Genomic DNA, 17935 nt, shown 5'->3' with positions numbered 1-17935 from the left:
GATATAATATACAGGAGTGACATCACCGCCCTCCAGATATAAGATATATTATACAGGAGTGACATCACCGCCCTCCAGATATAAGATATATTATACAGGAGTGACATCACCGCTCTCCAGATATAAGATATATTATACAGGAGTGACATCACCGCTCTCCAGATATAAGATATATTATACAGGAGTGACATCACCGCTCTCCAGATATAAGATATATTATACAGGAGTGACATCACCGCTCTCCAGATATAAGATATATTATACAGGAGTGACATCACCGCTCTCCAGATATAAGATATATTATACAGAGTGACATCACCGCTCTCCAGATATAAGATATATTATACAGGAGTGACATCACCGCTCTCCAGATATAAGATATATTATACAGGAGTGACATCACCGCTCTCCAGATATAATATATATTATACAGGAGTGACATCACCGCCCTCCAGATATAAGATATATTATACAGGAGTGACATCACCGCTCTCCAGATATAAGATATATTATACAGAGTGACATCACCGCCCTCCAGATATAAGATATATTATACAGGAGTGACATCACCACCCTCCAGATATAAGATATATTATACAGGAGTGACATCGCCACTCTCCAGATATAAGATATATTATACAGGAGTGACATCACCGCTCTCCAGATATAAGATATATTATACAGGAGTGACATCACCGCTCTCCAGATATAAGATATATTATACAGGAGTGACATCACCGCTCTCCAGATATAAGATATATTATACAGGAGTGACATCACCGCTCTCCAGATATAAGATATATTATACAGGAGTGACATCACCGCCCTCCAGATATAAGTTATATTATACAGGAGTGACATCACCACTCTCCAGATATAAGATATATTATACAGGAGTGACATCGCCACTCTCCAGATATAAGATATATTATACAGGAGTGACATCACCACCCTCCAGATATAAGATATACAATAATGATATATATCAATCTCTGGTACTCACCACTGTGAGCTGAAGACCCCATAGAAGACGCTGTGTTGGGGGTCCTCGGGGTTCAGTAGCGCTACGTGATGCATGACGTTGAAGGGGAAGTTGTTGGCGTTGGAGCAGACCAGCTGTGCTTTCAGGAAGGTGGTCCATTTCTTCTGTAGGACTTTATCTCCTCCGATGTCGTTCTGGGGGAGCGCAGAGATAATAATCAGTTAAAAATTAAACTACACAAACCCTCCAACCTCCAGATCCGCTCTCCTGCCCTCCAACCTCCAGATCCGCTCTCCTGCCCTCCAACCTCCAGATCCGCCCTCCTCCAGATCCGCTCTCCTGCCCTCCAACCTCCAGATCCGCCCTCCTCCAGATCCGCTCTCCTGCCCTCCTCCAGATCCGCTCTCCTGCCCTCCTCCTCCTCCTCCTCCAGATCCTCTGTCCTGCCTTCCACCTCCTCCAGATCCTCTGTCCTGCCTTCCACCTCCTCCAGATCCTCTGTCCTGCCTTCCACCTCCTCCAGATCCGCTCTCCTGCCCTCCTCCAGATCCGCTCTCCTGCCCTCCTCCTCCTCCAGATCCTCTGTCCTGCCTTCCACCTCCTCCAGATCTGCTCTCCTGCCCTCCTCCAGATCCGCTCTCCTGCCCTCCAGATCTGCTGTCCTGCCCTCCTCCAGATTCACTCTCCTGCCTTCTTCCACTTCCACCCTCCCCCTCCATAGCCGCTCTCCTGCCCTCCTCCTCCAGATCCGCTCTCCTGCCCTCCACCTCCTCCAGATCCGCTCTCCTGCCCTCCACCTCCTCCAGATCCTCTCTCCTGCCCTCCTCCTCCATATCCGCTCTCCTGCCCTCCTCCTCCTCCAGATCCTCTCTCCTGCCCTCCTCCTCCTCCAGATCCTCTCTCCTGCCCTCCACCTCCTCCAGATCCGCTCTTCTGCCCTTCTACTCCTCCTCCAGATCCTCTCTCCTGCCCTCCACCTCCTCCAGATCCGCTCTCCTGCCCTCCACCTCCTCCAGATCCGCTCTCCTGCCCTCCACCTCCTCCAGATCCGCTCTCCTGCCCTCCACCTCCTCCAGATCCGCTCTCCTGCCCTCCACCTCCTCCAGATCCGCTCTCCTGCCCTCCACCTCCTCCAGATCCTCTCTCCTGCCCTCCACCTCCTCCAGATCCTCTCTCCTGCCCTCCACCTCCTCCACATCCGCTCTCCTCCCCTTCTCCACACCCGCTCTCCTGCCTTTCTCCCTTTATTCCTTCCTCCACTTCCACATCCACCCTCCTCCTCCAGATCCACTCTCCTGCATTCCTCCTCCTCCAGACCCACTCTCCTGCATTCCTCCTCCTCCAGATCCACTCTCCTGCATTCCTCCTCCTCCAGATCCGCTATCCTGCCTTCCTCTAGATCCGCTCTCCTGTCTTCTTCCTCCAGATCCACTCTCCCGTCTCCCTCCTCTTCCAGATCTGCTCTCCTGCCTTCCTCCTCCTTCATATTCGCTCTCCTGCCCTCCTCCTCCTCCAGTTCTGCTCTCCTGCCTTCTTTCTCCTCCAGATCCGCTCTCCTATCTTCCTCCTCCACTCTCCTGCCCTTCTCCTCCTCCACTCTCCTGCCTTCCTCCTCCTCCAGATCAGCTCTTCTGCCTTCCTCCTCCTTCTCCAGATCCGCTATCCTGCCCTCCTCCTCCTCCAGATCCGCTATCCTGTCTTCTTCCTCCAGATGCTCTCTCCTGCCCTCTTCCTCCACCACATCTTGGTCTCTCTCTCTCCTGCCTTCCTCCTCCTCCTCCAGATCCGCTCTCCTGCCTTCCTCATTCACCCTCCCCTCCAGATCCGCTCTCCTGCCCTCCTCCTCCAGATCCGCTCTCCTGCCCTCCTCCTCCAGATCCATCCGTAATGGAGCCGGGAGAGGTGTAGGGAGGTTTTGAGCCCGTGGCAGGGAAAAAATTGTTTTTGGTGAGCTTCCAATCAGACCAGACCAGAGGGAAATGTGTTTTTCTATCTTCTGGTTGAGTGGCGGCTTCTCCTCACCTTGCAGACTCGGGCCACGCGGGGAACCGTCAGCTTGTCGAAGAAGTCAAACTCTTTGCCCGTTTCACCGAAGAAGAAGTAGACTTTTCCATCAGAAGGAATGTAAAAGGATCCGGCGAAGGAAGTGTCAGCTGTGGGAGGAGAACGCACATCAGGATCGGCAATATGGCAACTGAAAGACTTGTCTATGAATGTGATTAAGCTGCAACTGACTGCTGACCATCAATATAAGGGGGCCCCTTCCTTAATGACCATCAATATAAGGGGGCCCTTCCTTACTGACCATCAATATAAGGGGGCCCCTCCTTACTGACCATCAATATAGGGGGGCCCTTCTTACTGACCATCAATCTAAGGGGGACCTTCCTTACTGACCATCAATATAAGGGGGACCTTCCCTACTGACCATCAATATAAGGGGGCCCCTCCTTACTGACCATCAATATAGGGGGGCCCTTCTTACTGACCATCAATCTAAGGGGGACCTTCCTTACTGACCATCAATATAAGGGGGACCTTCCCTACTGACCATCAATATAAGGGGGACCTTCCCTACTGACCATCAATATAAGGGGGCCCTTCCTTACTGACCATCAATATAGAGGGGGACCTTCCTTACTGACCATCAATATAAGGGGCCCCTTCCTTACTGACCATCAATTTAGAGGGGGGCCCTTCCTTACTGACCATCAATACAAGGGGGACCTTCCCTACTGACCATCAATACAAGGGGCCCCTTCCTTACTGACCATCAATATAGAGGGGGGCCCTTCCTTACTGACCATCAATATAGAGGGGGACCTTCCCTACTGACCATCAATATAGAGGGGGCCCTTCCTTACTGACCATCAATACAAGGGGCCCCTTCCTTACTGACCATCAATATAAGGGGGACCTTCCTTACTGACCATCAATATAAGGGGGACCTTCCTTACTGACCATCAATATAAGGGGGCCCTTCCTTACTGACCATCAATACAAGGGGCCCCTTCCTTACTGACCATCAATATAGAGGGGGGCCCTTCCTTACTGACCATCAATATAGAGGGGGCCTTCCCTACTGACCATCAATATAGAGGGGGACCTTCCTTACTGACCATCAATATAGAGGGGGCCCTTCCTTACTGACCATCAATATAGAGGGGGCCCTTCCTTACTGACCATCAATATAGAGGGGGACCTTCCTTACTGACCATCAATATAGAGGGGGACCTTCCTTACTGACCATCAATATAGAGGGGGCCCTTCCTTACTGACCATCAATATAGAGGGGGGCCCTTCCTTACTGACCATCAATATAGAGGGGGACCTTCCTTACTGACCATCAATATAGAGGGGGCCCTTCCTTACTGACCATCATTATAGAGGGGGACCTTCCTTACTGACCATCAATATAAGGGGGCCCTTCCTTACTGACCATCAATATAAGGGGGGCCCTTCCTTACTGACCATCAATATAAGGGGGCCCTTCCTTACTGACCATCAATATAAGGGGGCCCCTCCTTACTGACCATCAATATAAGGGGCCCTTCCCTACTGACTATCAATATAAGGGGGCCCCTCCTTACTGACCATCAATATAAGGGGGCCCTTCCCTACTGACCATCAATATAAGGGGGCCCTTCCCTACTGACCATCAATATAAGGGGGCCCTTCCTTACTGACCATCAATATAGAGGGGGACCTTCCCTACTGACCATCAATATAAGGGGGCCCTTCCTTACTGACCATCAATATAAGGGGGCCCCTCCTTACTGACCATCAATATAAGGGGGCCCTTCCCTACTGACCATCAATATAAAGGGGCCCCTCCTTACTGACCATCAATATAAGGGGGCCCTTCCCTACTGACCATCAATATAAAGGGGCCCCTCCTTACTGACCATCAATATAAGGGGGCCCTTCCCTACTGACCATCAATATAAGGGGGTCCCTCCTTACTGACCATCAATATAAGGGGGCCCCTTCTTACTGACCATCAATATAAGGGGGCCCCTCCTTACTGACCATCAATATAAGGGGGCCCTTCCCTACTGACTATCAATATAAGGGGGCCCTTCCTTACTGACCATCAATATAAGGGGGCCCCTCCTTACTGACCATCAATATAAGGGGGCCCTTCCTTACTGACCATCAATATAAGGGGGCCCCTCCTTACTGACCATCAATATAAGGGGGCCCCTCCTTACTGACCATCAATATAAGGGGGTCCTTCCTTACTGACCATCAATATAAGGGGGCCCCTCCTTACTGACCATCAATATCTCATATAGAAGAAGAAAGGAAACTTACAGTGCAGCCATCCCAGAGAGGTGTCCGTCTTTAGCGAAGTTCGGCTTCCCAGCGTCCGGAGGATGATGGGATCATTCCCTATGAAATTATTCATTGTGCCCGTGTACAGCTCACCATCTACAGAGGTAGAGAAGAAGAGGAGGAACCAAAGAGAGAGAGAGGAGAAAAATAAGAAAAGAGGGAGAGAAAGAGGAATGGGGAAGAAGAGAAGAGGGAGAGAGACAAGAAGAGAGTGAAAAGAAGAGGGAGAGGAAAAGAAAAAGAGAGGAGGAGGAGAAGAAGAGGAAAAGAGAGAGAGAGAGAGAGAGAGAGACAGTGTCATTTTAAGAGCATTATAGGCCCCCGGGCAATACAGTGCACTGGGGCCCTGTCTACACAATCACGCACGAGAATTTACTGACAAAAATTATAAAATTTACTGGCAGAACCACATTTTTTACTGCCACTGCAAAAAAAGTACCTAAAATTACAGTTTTCAGTGCCGAACAATGCAAATGTCAGTATTTAAACTATAAACATATAGCTAGTGCTATTAGCAATGTGTTTAAAGCGGTGGTTCACCCATAAAAACGACTTCCCCCTATTACACTGCCCCCCCCCGCATTACAATACGAATATGCCATTAATTTTTTTTTGGCTGCTGTACATACCTGGGTACAGCTATTCACCCGTGCCCTCCGGGTTGCGAGTCCCGCGGGAGTGGGCGTTCCTACCATGGCGGTGATTGACGTTTTGACTAAAAAATGAGCTCCCCCCGTCGCGTAAGCAGCGTCACGATTGGCGGAAGGAGCCGAACGGCGAGTCGGCGCTATACTGCGCCTGCGCATCGCAGTTCGGCTCCTTTCGCCAGTCGTGACGCAGCTTACGCGACGGGGGGGAGCTCATTTTTTAGTCAAAACGTCAATCACCGCCATGGTAGGAACGCCCACTCCCGCGGGACTCGCAACCCGGAGGGCACGGGTGAATAGCTGTACCCAGGTATGTACAGCAGCCAAAAAAAAATTAATGGCATATTCGTATTGTAATGCGGGGGGGGGCAGTGTAATAGGGGGAAGTCGTTTTTATGGGTGAACCACCGCTTTAAGTTAAACAAAAGTAAAAAAAAAAAAATGTCTTCATTGACATGAAGGTCAGGTTACTAAAACCCAGCCAGCACAGAGTTTCCTCTTACATCAGAGTCTGCAGGATTCCCCCTTACAGTGAAAGGGAACTCTTATGTAAAGGGGAATGCTGTAGATCATGATCTAAGGGGGGAACTCTGATGTGGAGGGGGGCTATGGTGACCAGAGACCACCTTATATCAGAGTCCACTGCTTTCTCTTTCCCACTTACATCAGGGTCCGCAGACTGAGTTCCCCCTTGCATTGTAAGGGGGAATCCTGCAGACTCTGATGTGGGGGGCACTCTGGTGACCAGAGACCACCTTCCGTAGAGTAAATACACTAAGGTAAGGGGGGTCACTAATATAGGAGGGGGAACCTTTATATCAGTGCCCCCTTACATTTTTGCATTCACTCCCCCCTTACATCAGCAACCCCCCGCACTCGTGGAGGACCGGATCTTCTCTGTGATTTCCGCAAACTGGGCATGGGCAGTTCTAACCCGTCACTCTCCATAATTTTTTACTGGGGTTGCTGGGCAGCCGGTGGGGCCCCCCAGGCAAGCGGGGCCCCCAGGCAACTTCCCAGCGTGCCCAATGGAAAAGATGGCCCTGGAGAGAGAGAGAAGACGAGGAAAAGAGAGAGAGAGAGAGAGAGAGAAGACGAGGAAAAGAGAGAGAGAGAGAAGGAAGATGAGGAGAAGAGAAGAAGAGGGAAAGAGGGAGGGAAGACGAAGAGAAGAGGGAGGGAAGGAGAAGAGGGAGAGAGACAAGAAGAGAGTGAAAAGAATAGGGGAAGAGGGAGAAGAAAAAGAGAAAAGGAGGAGAAGAAGAGGAAAAGGAGAGAGAGAGAGGAAAAGGAGAGAGAGAGAGAGAGAGAGGACGAGGAAAAGAGAGAGAGAAGAGAAGAAGAGAGAAGAGGGAGGGAAGACGAAGAGAAGAGGGAGGGAAGAAGAAGAGGGAGGGAAGAAGAAGAGAAGAGGGAGGGAAGAAGAAGAGAAGAGGGAGGGAAGAAGAGGAGAAGAGGGAGGGAAGAAGAAGAGAAGAGGGAGGGAAGAAGAGGAGAAGAAGAGACGAGGGAGGGAAGAAGAGGAGAAGAAAAGACGAGGGAGGGAAGAAGAGGAGAAGAAGAGACGAGGGAGGGAAGAAGAGGAGACGAGGGAGGGAAGAAGAAGAGAAGAGGGAGGGAGAGAACAGAAGAGAGAGAACAGAAGAGGGAGAGACGAAGAAGAGGAAAAGAAGAGAAGGGGGAGAGAGACAAGAAGAGAGTGAAAAGAAGAGGGAGAGGAAAAGAGAGAGAGAAGGAGGATAAGAAGAGGAAAAGAGAGAGAGAGAAGAAGAGGACGAGAGAGAGAGAGAGAGAGAGAGAGAGAGAGAGAGAGAGAGAGAGAGAGAGAGAGAGGAAAGTAGAGAGAGAGAAGAGGAAAAGAGAGAGAGAGAGAAGAGGAAAAGAGAGAGAGAAGAGGAAAAGAGAGAGAGAAGAGGAAAAGAGAGAGAGAGGAAAGAAGAGAGAGAGAAAAGGAAAGGAGAGAGAGAAGAGGAAAAGAGAGAGAGAAGAAGAGGAAAATAGAGAGAGAGAGAGAAGAGGAAAAGAGAGGGAGAGAAGAAAAAGAGAAGAGGGAGGGAAGAAGAAGAGGGAGGGGAGAGAGAGAGAGAGAGAGAGAGAGAGAGGAAGAAGAGAGAACAGAAGAGAAGAGAGAGAAAAGAAGAGGGAGAGAAGAGGAGAAAGAAAAGGAGAAAGAAGAGGGAGAGGAGAAGAGGGAGAGGAGAGGAGGAGAGGAGAAAGAAGAGGGAGAGGAGAAGGGGAGAGGAGAAGAGAAGAGGGAGAAGAGAAATAAGAGAAAAGACGAGGAGGAGGAAAATAAGGTGGAAGAGAGAAGGAGAAATGGGAAAGTGATAGAGGAGGGAAGAGGCATTGTGAGGATATTTAGTGAATTTTCCATGGATCTTATTTTGTTTAGCAGTTAAGAAATGGAGAAATAAAACATTCTGGACAGAATTTGCCCAAAGCAACAAATGAGATTTATGTTTTTTTTTATCTCTGACCAAATAAAATGAGGAATCTGATTGGATGGATACATTTCTGTTTTTATGGACACAACGAAGCTGAAAAAGAAACCAATCAGCTTCTAACCTCAGCTTGTTCAGTTACGCTTTCACAATAAAACCTGGAACCCGATTGGTCTCTATGGAAAAGTGAGCCTGATTTTTGACTCTCCAGCTTCAGTAAATAAACCCCACTGTTCATAGTCTGAGCTCAACCAGCCAACCAGGACCTCAGCCACGTGTTCACCAGAGAAACACAGGACACCACAACCCAGGCTTATACTCTGGCAGCTCCACACGCCTCTTGCCGCAGCTCCACGTGCCTCTTGCCACAGCTCCACGCGGAATTTACTGAAGCACAAATGATCCGTTCAGCGACGGGGCAAGATTATCCAGTGCCCAGAGCAAGGTTGCCAAGTTGCCCCCCCCCATCCTTCATTATGTGCGAGCCTATGAGGAGGAGGGGGAGAGAGAGCACAGCCCGCTCCTCCTCCCGGCTCTATCTGCCCCTTCCAGCACTGGGCTGACAGAAGTAGTGATGCCACCGTGACTACTCCTGTCAGGCATTATAGTAGAAGGAACTTGCAGCGCCCTCATACCTACAATGCACGCTACACGTAGGGCACCTGTCCCTTCTGCCCACCCCTGGATCCAGGTGATCTCATCCCCAGTAATGATCACAGCAGTGACGGCACACACCTGCAGTTTACATTGTGATCATTGGTGGGCTCAGGTTTGGGTTATGGTTGGGTGAGGACCAGGGTTATGTTCGACAGTCACTGGGCATACAGATTCCTGACAGTTGCCGAAGCCACACATTACCGAACTTCACATAAGTTGAACCTTGTGTGTTGTACTCACCCACGATGATCTCGGTGTGTCTATGCTGAGGATCGAAGGGCGACTGTCCTCGTCCATCCAGACTCAGAGTCTCGTTGTTTTGGTTGGTCGCCAAAGAGAAGGTGTCCAAATTCTAACACAAAAGTAAAAAAACACAATTTTATTTTTACTTCTGGATAGACACCCCCTCCCCTCCCGGCTTTATCTCCGATCCCCATCATGTGAATCCTCAACCCAAGAGGAGCTCAGGCCTGGACCGGCCACCTGGCAACTCTTGGCAGCTGCCTCTGAAGGCCAGGCCTTGTTCTGGATTGGCAGCTGCCTCTGAAGGCCGGGCCTTGTTCTGGATTGGCAGCTGCCTCTGAAGGCCGGGCCTTGTTCTGGATTGGCAGCTGCCTCTGAAGAAGGCCAGGCCTTGTTCTGGATTGGCAGCTGCCTCTGAAGGCCGGGCCTTGTTCTGGATTGGCAGCTGCCTCTGAAGGCCGGGCCTTGTTCTGGATTGGCAGCTGCCTCTGAAGAAGGCCAGGCCTTGTTCTGGATTGGCAGGTGCCTCTCAAGGCCTGGCCTTGTTCTGGATTGGCAGATGCCTCTGAAGGCCGGGCCTTGTTCTGGATTGGCAGCTGCCTCTGAAGGCCGGGCCTTGTTCTGGATTGGCAGCTGCCTCTGAAGGCCGGGCCTTGTTCTGGATTGGCAGCTGCCTCTGAAGGCCGGGCCTTGTTCTGGATTGGCAGCTGCCTCTGAAGGCCGGGCCTTGTTCTGGATTGGCAGCTGCCTCTGAAGGCCGGGCCTTGTTCTGGATTGGCAGCTGCCTCTGAAGGCCGGGCCTTGTTCTGGATTGGCAGCTGCCTCTGAAGGCCGGGCCTTGTTCTGGATTGGCAGCTGCCTCTGAAGGCCGGGCCTTGCTCTGGATTGGCAGCTGCCTTTGAAGAAGGCCAGGCCTTGTTCTGGATTGGCAGGGCAACACGTGCCGATCATGAAGTGATAGTAGGAATCCACTCACCACGTAGGTGCAGGTGGGGTTGAAGGCGTTGGTCCCGCAGATGTAGAGGTGCGTGGCGTTGAAGGGCTGCAGGACGCGGATGAAGTTATGGCATTCATCCTGCGGGAGGCGTAAAAGGGGGAACATGATGAGTAATTGAGGTCATATGGTGGTGACCACATTGCGCAGTGACAAGGGGTACGGAGGGGGTGGGGGGGTTACCTCTTTTCGGGCCTTGTTCCGACAGCTTGAGATTTTGTCTGCAGGGGACGGCCAGGAAACCTTTGAAGAAAAAGAAAAGGGTCAGTGTGGACATTGAACCCGCCTCGTCTCTTGGCCAGTGAACATTAAGCATCACCTAGCCCTTTCCTCCCGAGTTTGACTGGCCCCGCCCCCTTTCATTCATTGGATTTCAGTTCATTCGATCGTGGAAAGGAGGTTTCTAGGGCTCGGCTACATCAGGGATTATACCAGACCGGGGGAGGAGGCAGTATGGTGGGGTAGGGGGGGGGAAGTTTACCTCTTGGAGGAACTGGAGATTCCCGGACTCCCGGCTACTGAGCTTCAAGACGTGTTCTCTGGCGCCAACATAGACCGTTTCCTTGTTCTCAACCAGAAGGAGCTGGTCGTAATTCTGGACGCCGGGCCGGCTGAAGGAACTCACCGATCTGGCCGGATCACCTGGAAAAGACACCAGAAAATATCACACCTGTAGAATATATCTCAGGAGGAGCAACTAGGAACTTCTCGCCCCCCCCCCCCCCAGTGCAAGAAACCATAAAGGGTCCCTCCCTGACCTCCCATCTGGGGCCCTTCGCTCGACCCCAGGGGCCCTTTACTCCCATCCTGGGATCCTTCCACATGTTCTGCAGCGGCCCCCCTTCCTGCTGTCATGGCAGTGGTGGAACTCCAGGGTCCGGTCACTAGTGAGACCCTTGTGACCCTGGGAGTTCCGCCACTGGTGTCATTCTTTTTATATTATATTTTCGTTTTTTACCAATTTCTTTTTAGTTCTTTTTTACAATGTTAGGAGCCACATTGGGGGGGGGGGGCTCTGGTGAGATAGCAGGAGTTCTAATGTTTGACCTTTGAGACAGAAAAAGGAGATTGAAGACACAGCGTGCCATCTCCATCTCTGCAAAATAAACGCCGGTGACCACATCTGTACAGAGCTTCCCGTACATTCACAAACTGAAGCATAGAGAACACAGCTTATTATTCTTCAGTTATGAATGGACGCAGTGAGCGATTGGCATCCATCAATCACTGTGTCTATTCAGAAAAAAAAGGGTCTGGCAAATTACATTTGCCAGCCCCGTCCCCGCTCTTTATCCTGACAAAGAACTGTGATGTCACTCCTGTATAATATATCTTATATCTGGAGAGTGGTGATGTCACTCCTGTATAATATATCTTATATCTGGAGAGTGGTGATGTCACTCCTGTATAATATATCTTATATCTGGAGAGTGGTGATGTCACTCTGTATAATATATCTTATATCTGGAGGGTGGTGATGTCACTCCTGTATAATATATCTTATATCTGGAGAGCGGTGATGTCACTCCTGTATAATATATCTTATATCTGGAGGGCGGTGATGTCACTCCTGTATATTATATCTTATATCTGGAGAGCGGTGATGTCACTCCTGTATATTATATCTGGAGAGCGGTGATGTCACTCCTGTATAATATATCTTATATCTGGAGGGCGGTGATGTCACTCCTGTATAATATATCTTATATCTGGAGAGCGGTGATGTCACTCTGTATAATATATCTTATATCTGGAGAGCGGTGATGTCACTCCTGTATAATATATCTTATTTCTGGAGAGTGGTGATGTCACTCCTGTATATTATATCTTATATCTGGAGAGCGGTGATGTCACTCCTGTATAATATATCTTATATCTGGAGAGTGGTGATGTCACTCCTGTATAATATATCTTATATCTGGAGAGCGGTGATGTCACTCCTGTATAATATATCTTATATCTGGAGGGCGGTGATGTCACTCCTGTATAATATATCTTATTTCTGGAGAGTGGTGATGTCACTCCTGTATAATATATCTTATATCTGGAGAGCGGTGATGTCACTCCTGTATAATATATCTTATATCTGGAGAGTGGTGATGTCACTCCTGTATAATATATCTTATATCTGGAGAGCGGTGATGTCACTCCTGTATAATATATCTTATATCTGGAGGGCGGTGATGTCACTCCTGTATAATATATCTTATATCTGGAGAGCGGTGATGTCACTCCTGTATAATATATCTTATATCTGGAGAGCGGTGATGTCACTCCTGTATAATATATCTTATATCTGGAGAGTGGTGATGTCACTCCTGTATAATATATCTTATATCTGGAGGGCGGTGATGTCACTCCTGTATAATATATCTTATTTCTGGAGGGCGGTGATGTCACTCTGTATAATATATCTTATATCTGGAGGGCGGTGATGTCACTCCTGTATAATATATCTTATATCTGGAGAGTGGTGATGTCACTCCTGTATAATATATCTTATATCTGGAGAGCGGTGATGTCACTCCTGTATAATATATAATATATCTGGAGAGCGGTGATGTCACTCCTGTATAATATATCTGGAGGGCGGTGATGTCACTCCTGTATAATATATCTGGAGAGCGGTGATGTCACTCCTGTATAATATATCTTATATCTGGAGAGTGGTGATGTCACTCCTGTATAATATATCTTATATCTGGAGGGCGGTGATGTCACTCCTGTATAATATATCTTATATCTGGAGAGCGGTGATGTCACTCCTGTATAATATATCTTATATCTGGAGAGCGGTGATGTCACTCTGTATAATATATCTTATATCTGGAGGGCGGTGATGTCACTCCTGTATAATATATCTTATATCTGGAGAGTGGTGATGTCACTCCTGTATAATATATCTTATATCTGGAGAGCGGTGATGTCACTCCCGTATAATATATCTTATATCTGGAGAGCGGTGATGTCACTCCTGTATATTATATCTGGAGGGCGGTGATGTCACTCCTGTATAATATATCTTATATCTGGAGGGCGGTGATGTCACTCCTGTATAATATATCTTATATCTGGAGGGCGGTGATGTCACTCCTGTATAATATATCTTATATCTGGAGGGCGGTGATGTCACTCCTGTATAATATATCTGGAGAGCGGTGATGTCACTCCTGTATAATATATCTTATATCTGGAGAGCGGTGATGTCACTCCTGTATAATATATCTTATATCTGGGGAGCGGTGATGTCACTCCTGTATAATATATCTTATATCTGGAGAGCGGTGATGTCACTCCTGTATAATATATCTGGAGAGCGGTGATGTCACTCCTGTATAATATATCTTATATCTGGAGAGCGGTGATGTCACTCTGTATAATATATCTTATATCTGGAGAGCGGTGATGTCACTCCTGTATAATATATCTTATTTCTGGAGAGTGGTGATGTCACTCCTGTATATTATATCTTATATCTGGAGAGCGGTGATGTCACTCCTGTATAATATATCTTATATCTGGAGAGTGGTGATGTCACTCCTGTATAATATATCTTATATCTGGAGAGCGGTGATGTCACTCCTGTATAATATATCTTATATCTGGAGGGCGGTGATGTCACTCCTGTATAATATATCTTATATCTGGAGGGCGGTGATGTCACTCCTGTATAATATATCTTATTTCTGGAGAGTGGTGATGTCACTCCTGTATATTATATCTTATATCTGGAGAGCGGTGATGTCACTCCTGTATAATATATCTTATATCTGGAGAGCGGTGATGTCACTCCTGTATAATATATCTTATATCTGGAGGGCGGTGATGTCACTCCTGTATAATATATCTTATATCTGGAGAGCGGTGATGTCACTCCTGTATAATATATCTTATATCTGGAGAGCGGTGATGTCACTCCTGTATATTATATCTGGAGAGCGGTGATGTCACTCCTGTATAATATATCTTATATCTGGAGAGTGGTGATGTCACTCCTGTATAATATATCTTATATCTGGAGAGCGGTGATGTCACTCCTGTATAATATATCTTATATCTGGAGAGCGGTGATGTCACTCCGTATAATATATCTTATATCTGGAGGGCGGTGATGTCACTCCTGTATAATATATCTTATATCTGGAGAGCGGTGATGTCACTCCTGTATAATATATCTTATATCTGGAGGGCGGTGATGTCACTCTGTATAATATATCTTATATCTGGAGAGCGGTGATGTCACTCCTGTATAATATATCATATCTGGAGAGCGGTGATGTCACTCTGTATAATATATCTTATATCTGGAGGGCGGTGATGTCACTCCTGTATAATATATCATATCTGGAGAGTGGTGATGTCACTCCTGTATATTATATCTTATATCTGGAGGGTGGTGATGTCACTCCTGTATAATATATCTTATATCTGGAGGGCGGTGATGTCACTCCTGTATAATATATCTTATATCTGGAGAGCGGTGATGTCACTCCTGTATAATATATCTTATATCTGGAGAGCGGTGATGTCACTCCTGTATAATATATCTTATATCTGGAGAGTGGTGATGTCACTCCTGTATAATATATCTTATATCTGGAGGGCGGTGATGTCACTCTGTATAATATATCTTATATCTGGAGGGCGGTGATGTCACTCTGTATAATATATCTTATATCTGGAGGGCGGTGATGTCACTCCTGTATAATATATCTTATATCTGGAGGGCGGTGATGTCACTCCTGTATAATATATCTTATATCTGGAGAGCGGTGATGTCACTCCTGTATAATATATAATATATCTGGAGAGCGGTGATGTCACTCCTGTATAATATATCTTATATCTGGAGAGCGGTGATGTCACTCCTGTATAATATATAATATATCTGGAGAGCGGTGATGTCACTCCTGTATAATATATCTGGAGAGCGGTGATGTCACTCCTGTATAATATATCTTATATCTGGAGAGTGGTGATATCACTCCTGTATAATATATCTTATATCTGGAGGGCGGTGATGTCACTCCTGTATAATATATCTGGAGAGCGGTGATGTCACTCCTGTATAATATATCTTATATCTGGAGAGCGGTGATGTCACTCCTGTATAATATATCTTATATCTGGAGAGCGGTGATGTCACTCCTGTATAATATATCTTATATCTGGAGAGCGGTGATGTCACTCCTGTATAATATATCTTATATCTGGAGAGCGGTGATGTCACTCCTGTATAATATATCTTATATCTGGAGGGCGGTGATGTCACTCCTGTATAATATATCTTATATCTGGAGAGCGGTGATGTCACTCCTGTATAATATATCTTATATCTGGAGGGCGGTGATGTCACTCCTGTATAATATATCTTATATCTGGAGGGCGGTGATGTCACTCCTGTATAATATATCTTATATCTGGAGAGCGGTGATGTCACTCCTGTATAATATATCTTATATCTGGAGGGCGGTGATGTCACTCCTGTATAATATATCTTATATCTGGAGAGCGGTGATGTCACTCCTGTATAATATATCTTATATCTGGAGGGCGGTGATGTCACTCCTGTATAATATATCTTATATCTGGAGAGCGGTGATGTCACTCCTGTATAATATATCTTATATCTGGAGGGCGGTGATGTCACTCCTGTATAATATATCTTATATCTGGAGAGTGGTGATGTCACTCCTGTATAATATATCTTATATCTGGAGAGCGGTGATGTCACTCCCGTATAATATATCTTATATCTGGAGAGCGGTGATGTCACTCCTGTATAATATATCTTATATCTGGAGAGCGGTGATGTCACTCCTGTATAATATATCTTATATCTGGAGAGCGGTGATGTCACTCTGTATAATATATCTTATATCTGGAGAGTGGTGATGTCACTCCTGTATAATATATCTTATATCTGGAGAGCGGTGATGTCACTCCTGTATAATATATCATATCTGGAGAGCGGTGATGTCACTCCTGTATAATATATCTTATATCTGGAGAGCGGTGATGTCACTCCTGTATAATATATCTTATATCTGGAGAGCGGTGATGTCACTCCTGTATAATATATCTTATATCTGGAGAGTGGTGATGTCACTCCTGTATAATATATCTTATATCTGGAGGGCGGTGATGTCACTCCTGTATAATATATCTTATATCTGGAGGGCGGTGATGTCACTCTGTATAATATATCTTATATCTGGAGGGCGGTGATGTCACTCTGTATAATATATCTTATATCTGGAGGGCGGTGATGTCACTCCTGTATAATATATCTTATATCTGGAGAGTGGTGATGTCACTCCTGTATAATATATCTTATATCTGGAGAGTGGTGATGTCACTCCTGTATAATATATAATATATCTGGAGAGCGGTGATGTCACTCCTGTATAATATATCTGGAGGGTGGTGATGTCACTCCTGTATAATATATCTGGAGAGCGGTGATGTCACTCCTGTATAATATATCTTATATCTGGAGGGCGGTGATGTCACTCCTGTATAATATATCTGGAGAGCGGTGATGTCACTCCTGTATATTATATCTGGAGAGTGGTGATGTCACTCCTGTATAATATATCTTATATCTGGAGGGCGGTGATGTCACTCCTGTATAATATATCTTATATCTGGAGGGCGGTGATGTCACTCTGTATAATATATCTTATATCTGGAGGGCGGTGATGTCACTCCTGTATAATATATCTTATATCTGGAGAGCGGTGATGTCACTCCTGTATAATATATCTTATATCTGGAGGGCGGTGATGTCACTCCTGTATAATATATCTTATATCTGGAGGGCGGTGATGTCACTCCTGTATAATATATCTTATATCTGGAGAGCGGTGATGTCACTCCTGTATAATATATCTTATATCTGGAGGGCGGTGATGTCACTCCTGTATAATATATCTTATATCTGGAGGGCGGTGATGTCACTCCTGTATAATATATCTTATATCTGGAGAGTGGTGATGTCACTCCTGTATAATATATCTTATATCTGGAGAGCGGTGATGTCACTCCTATATAATATATCTTATATCTGGAGAGCGGTGATGTCACTCCTGTATAATATATCTTATATCTGGAGAGTGGTGATGTCACTCCTGTATAATATATCTTATATCTGGAGGGCGGTGATGTCACTCTGTATAATATATCTTATATCTGGAGAGCGGTGATGTCACTCTGTATAATATATCTTATATCTGGAGGGCGGTGATGTCACTCCTGTATAATATATCTTATATCTGGAGAGCGGTGATGTCACTCCCGTATAATATATCTTATATCTGGAGGGCGGTGATGTCACTCCTGTATATTATATCTGGAGGGCGGTGATGTCACTCCTGTATAATATATCTTATATCTGGAGGGCGGTGATGTCACTCCTGTATATTATATCTGGAGGGCGGTGATGTCACTCCTGTATAATATATCTTATATCTGGAGGGCGGTGATGTCACTCCTGTATAATATATCTTATATCTGGAGGGCGGTGATGTCACTCCTGTATAATATATCTTATATCTGGAGAGCGGTGATGTCACTCCTGTATAATATATCTTATATCTGGAGGGCGGTGATGTCACTCCTGTATAATATATCTTAT

General features: G+C 46.6%; 1 protein-coding gene across 6 annotated transcripts in view; it reads right to left on the bottom strand.

The window, feature by feature from the left end:
- Window positions 1-17935, bottom strand: part of SEMA4A (semaphorin 4A) — a 106451-nt gene that overhangs the window by 15873 nt on the left and 72643 nt on the right. For all 6 annotated transcript variants that reach the window (XM_040332959.1, XM_040332964.1, XM_040332958.1 and 3 more), the window contains 7 exons: window positions 10781-10941; window positions 10483-10542; window positions 10282-10380; window positions 9303-9414; window positions 5297-5413; window positions 3005-3135; window positions 1004-1176 (listed from right to left, as the gene is read on the bottom strand). In XM_040332959.1, the coding sequence (XP_040188893.1) occupies window positions 1004-1176; window positions 3005-3135; window positions 5297-5413; window positions 9303-9414; window positions 10282-10380; window positions 10483-10542; window positions 10781-10941 (853 nt within the window). The remainder of the gene's footprint in view (window positions 1-1003; window positions 1177-3004; window positions 3136-5296; window positions 5414-9302; window positions 9415-10281; window positions 10381-10482; window positions 10543-10780; window positions 10942-17935) is intronic.

The sequence above is a fragment of the Rana temporaria genome, chromosome 13 (assembly GCF_905171775.1).
Source record: "Rana temporaria chromosome 13, aRanTem1.1, whole genome shotgun sequence".
Taxonomy (NCBI): domain Eukaryota; kingdom Metazoa; phylum Chordata; class Amphibia; order Anura; family Ranidae; genus Rana; species Rana temporaria.
The sequence above is the reverse complement of the archived record's forward strand: the minus strand, read 5'-3'. Positions and strand labels throughout refer to the sequence as shown.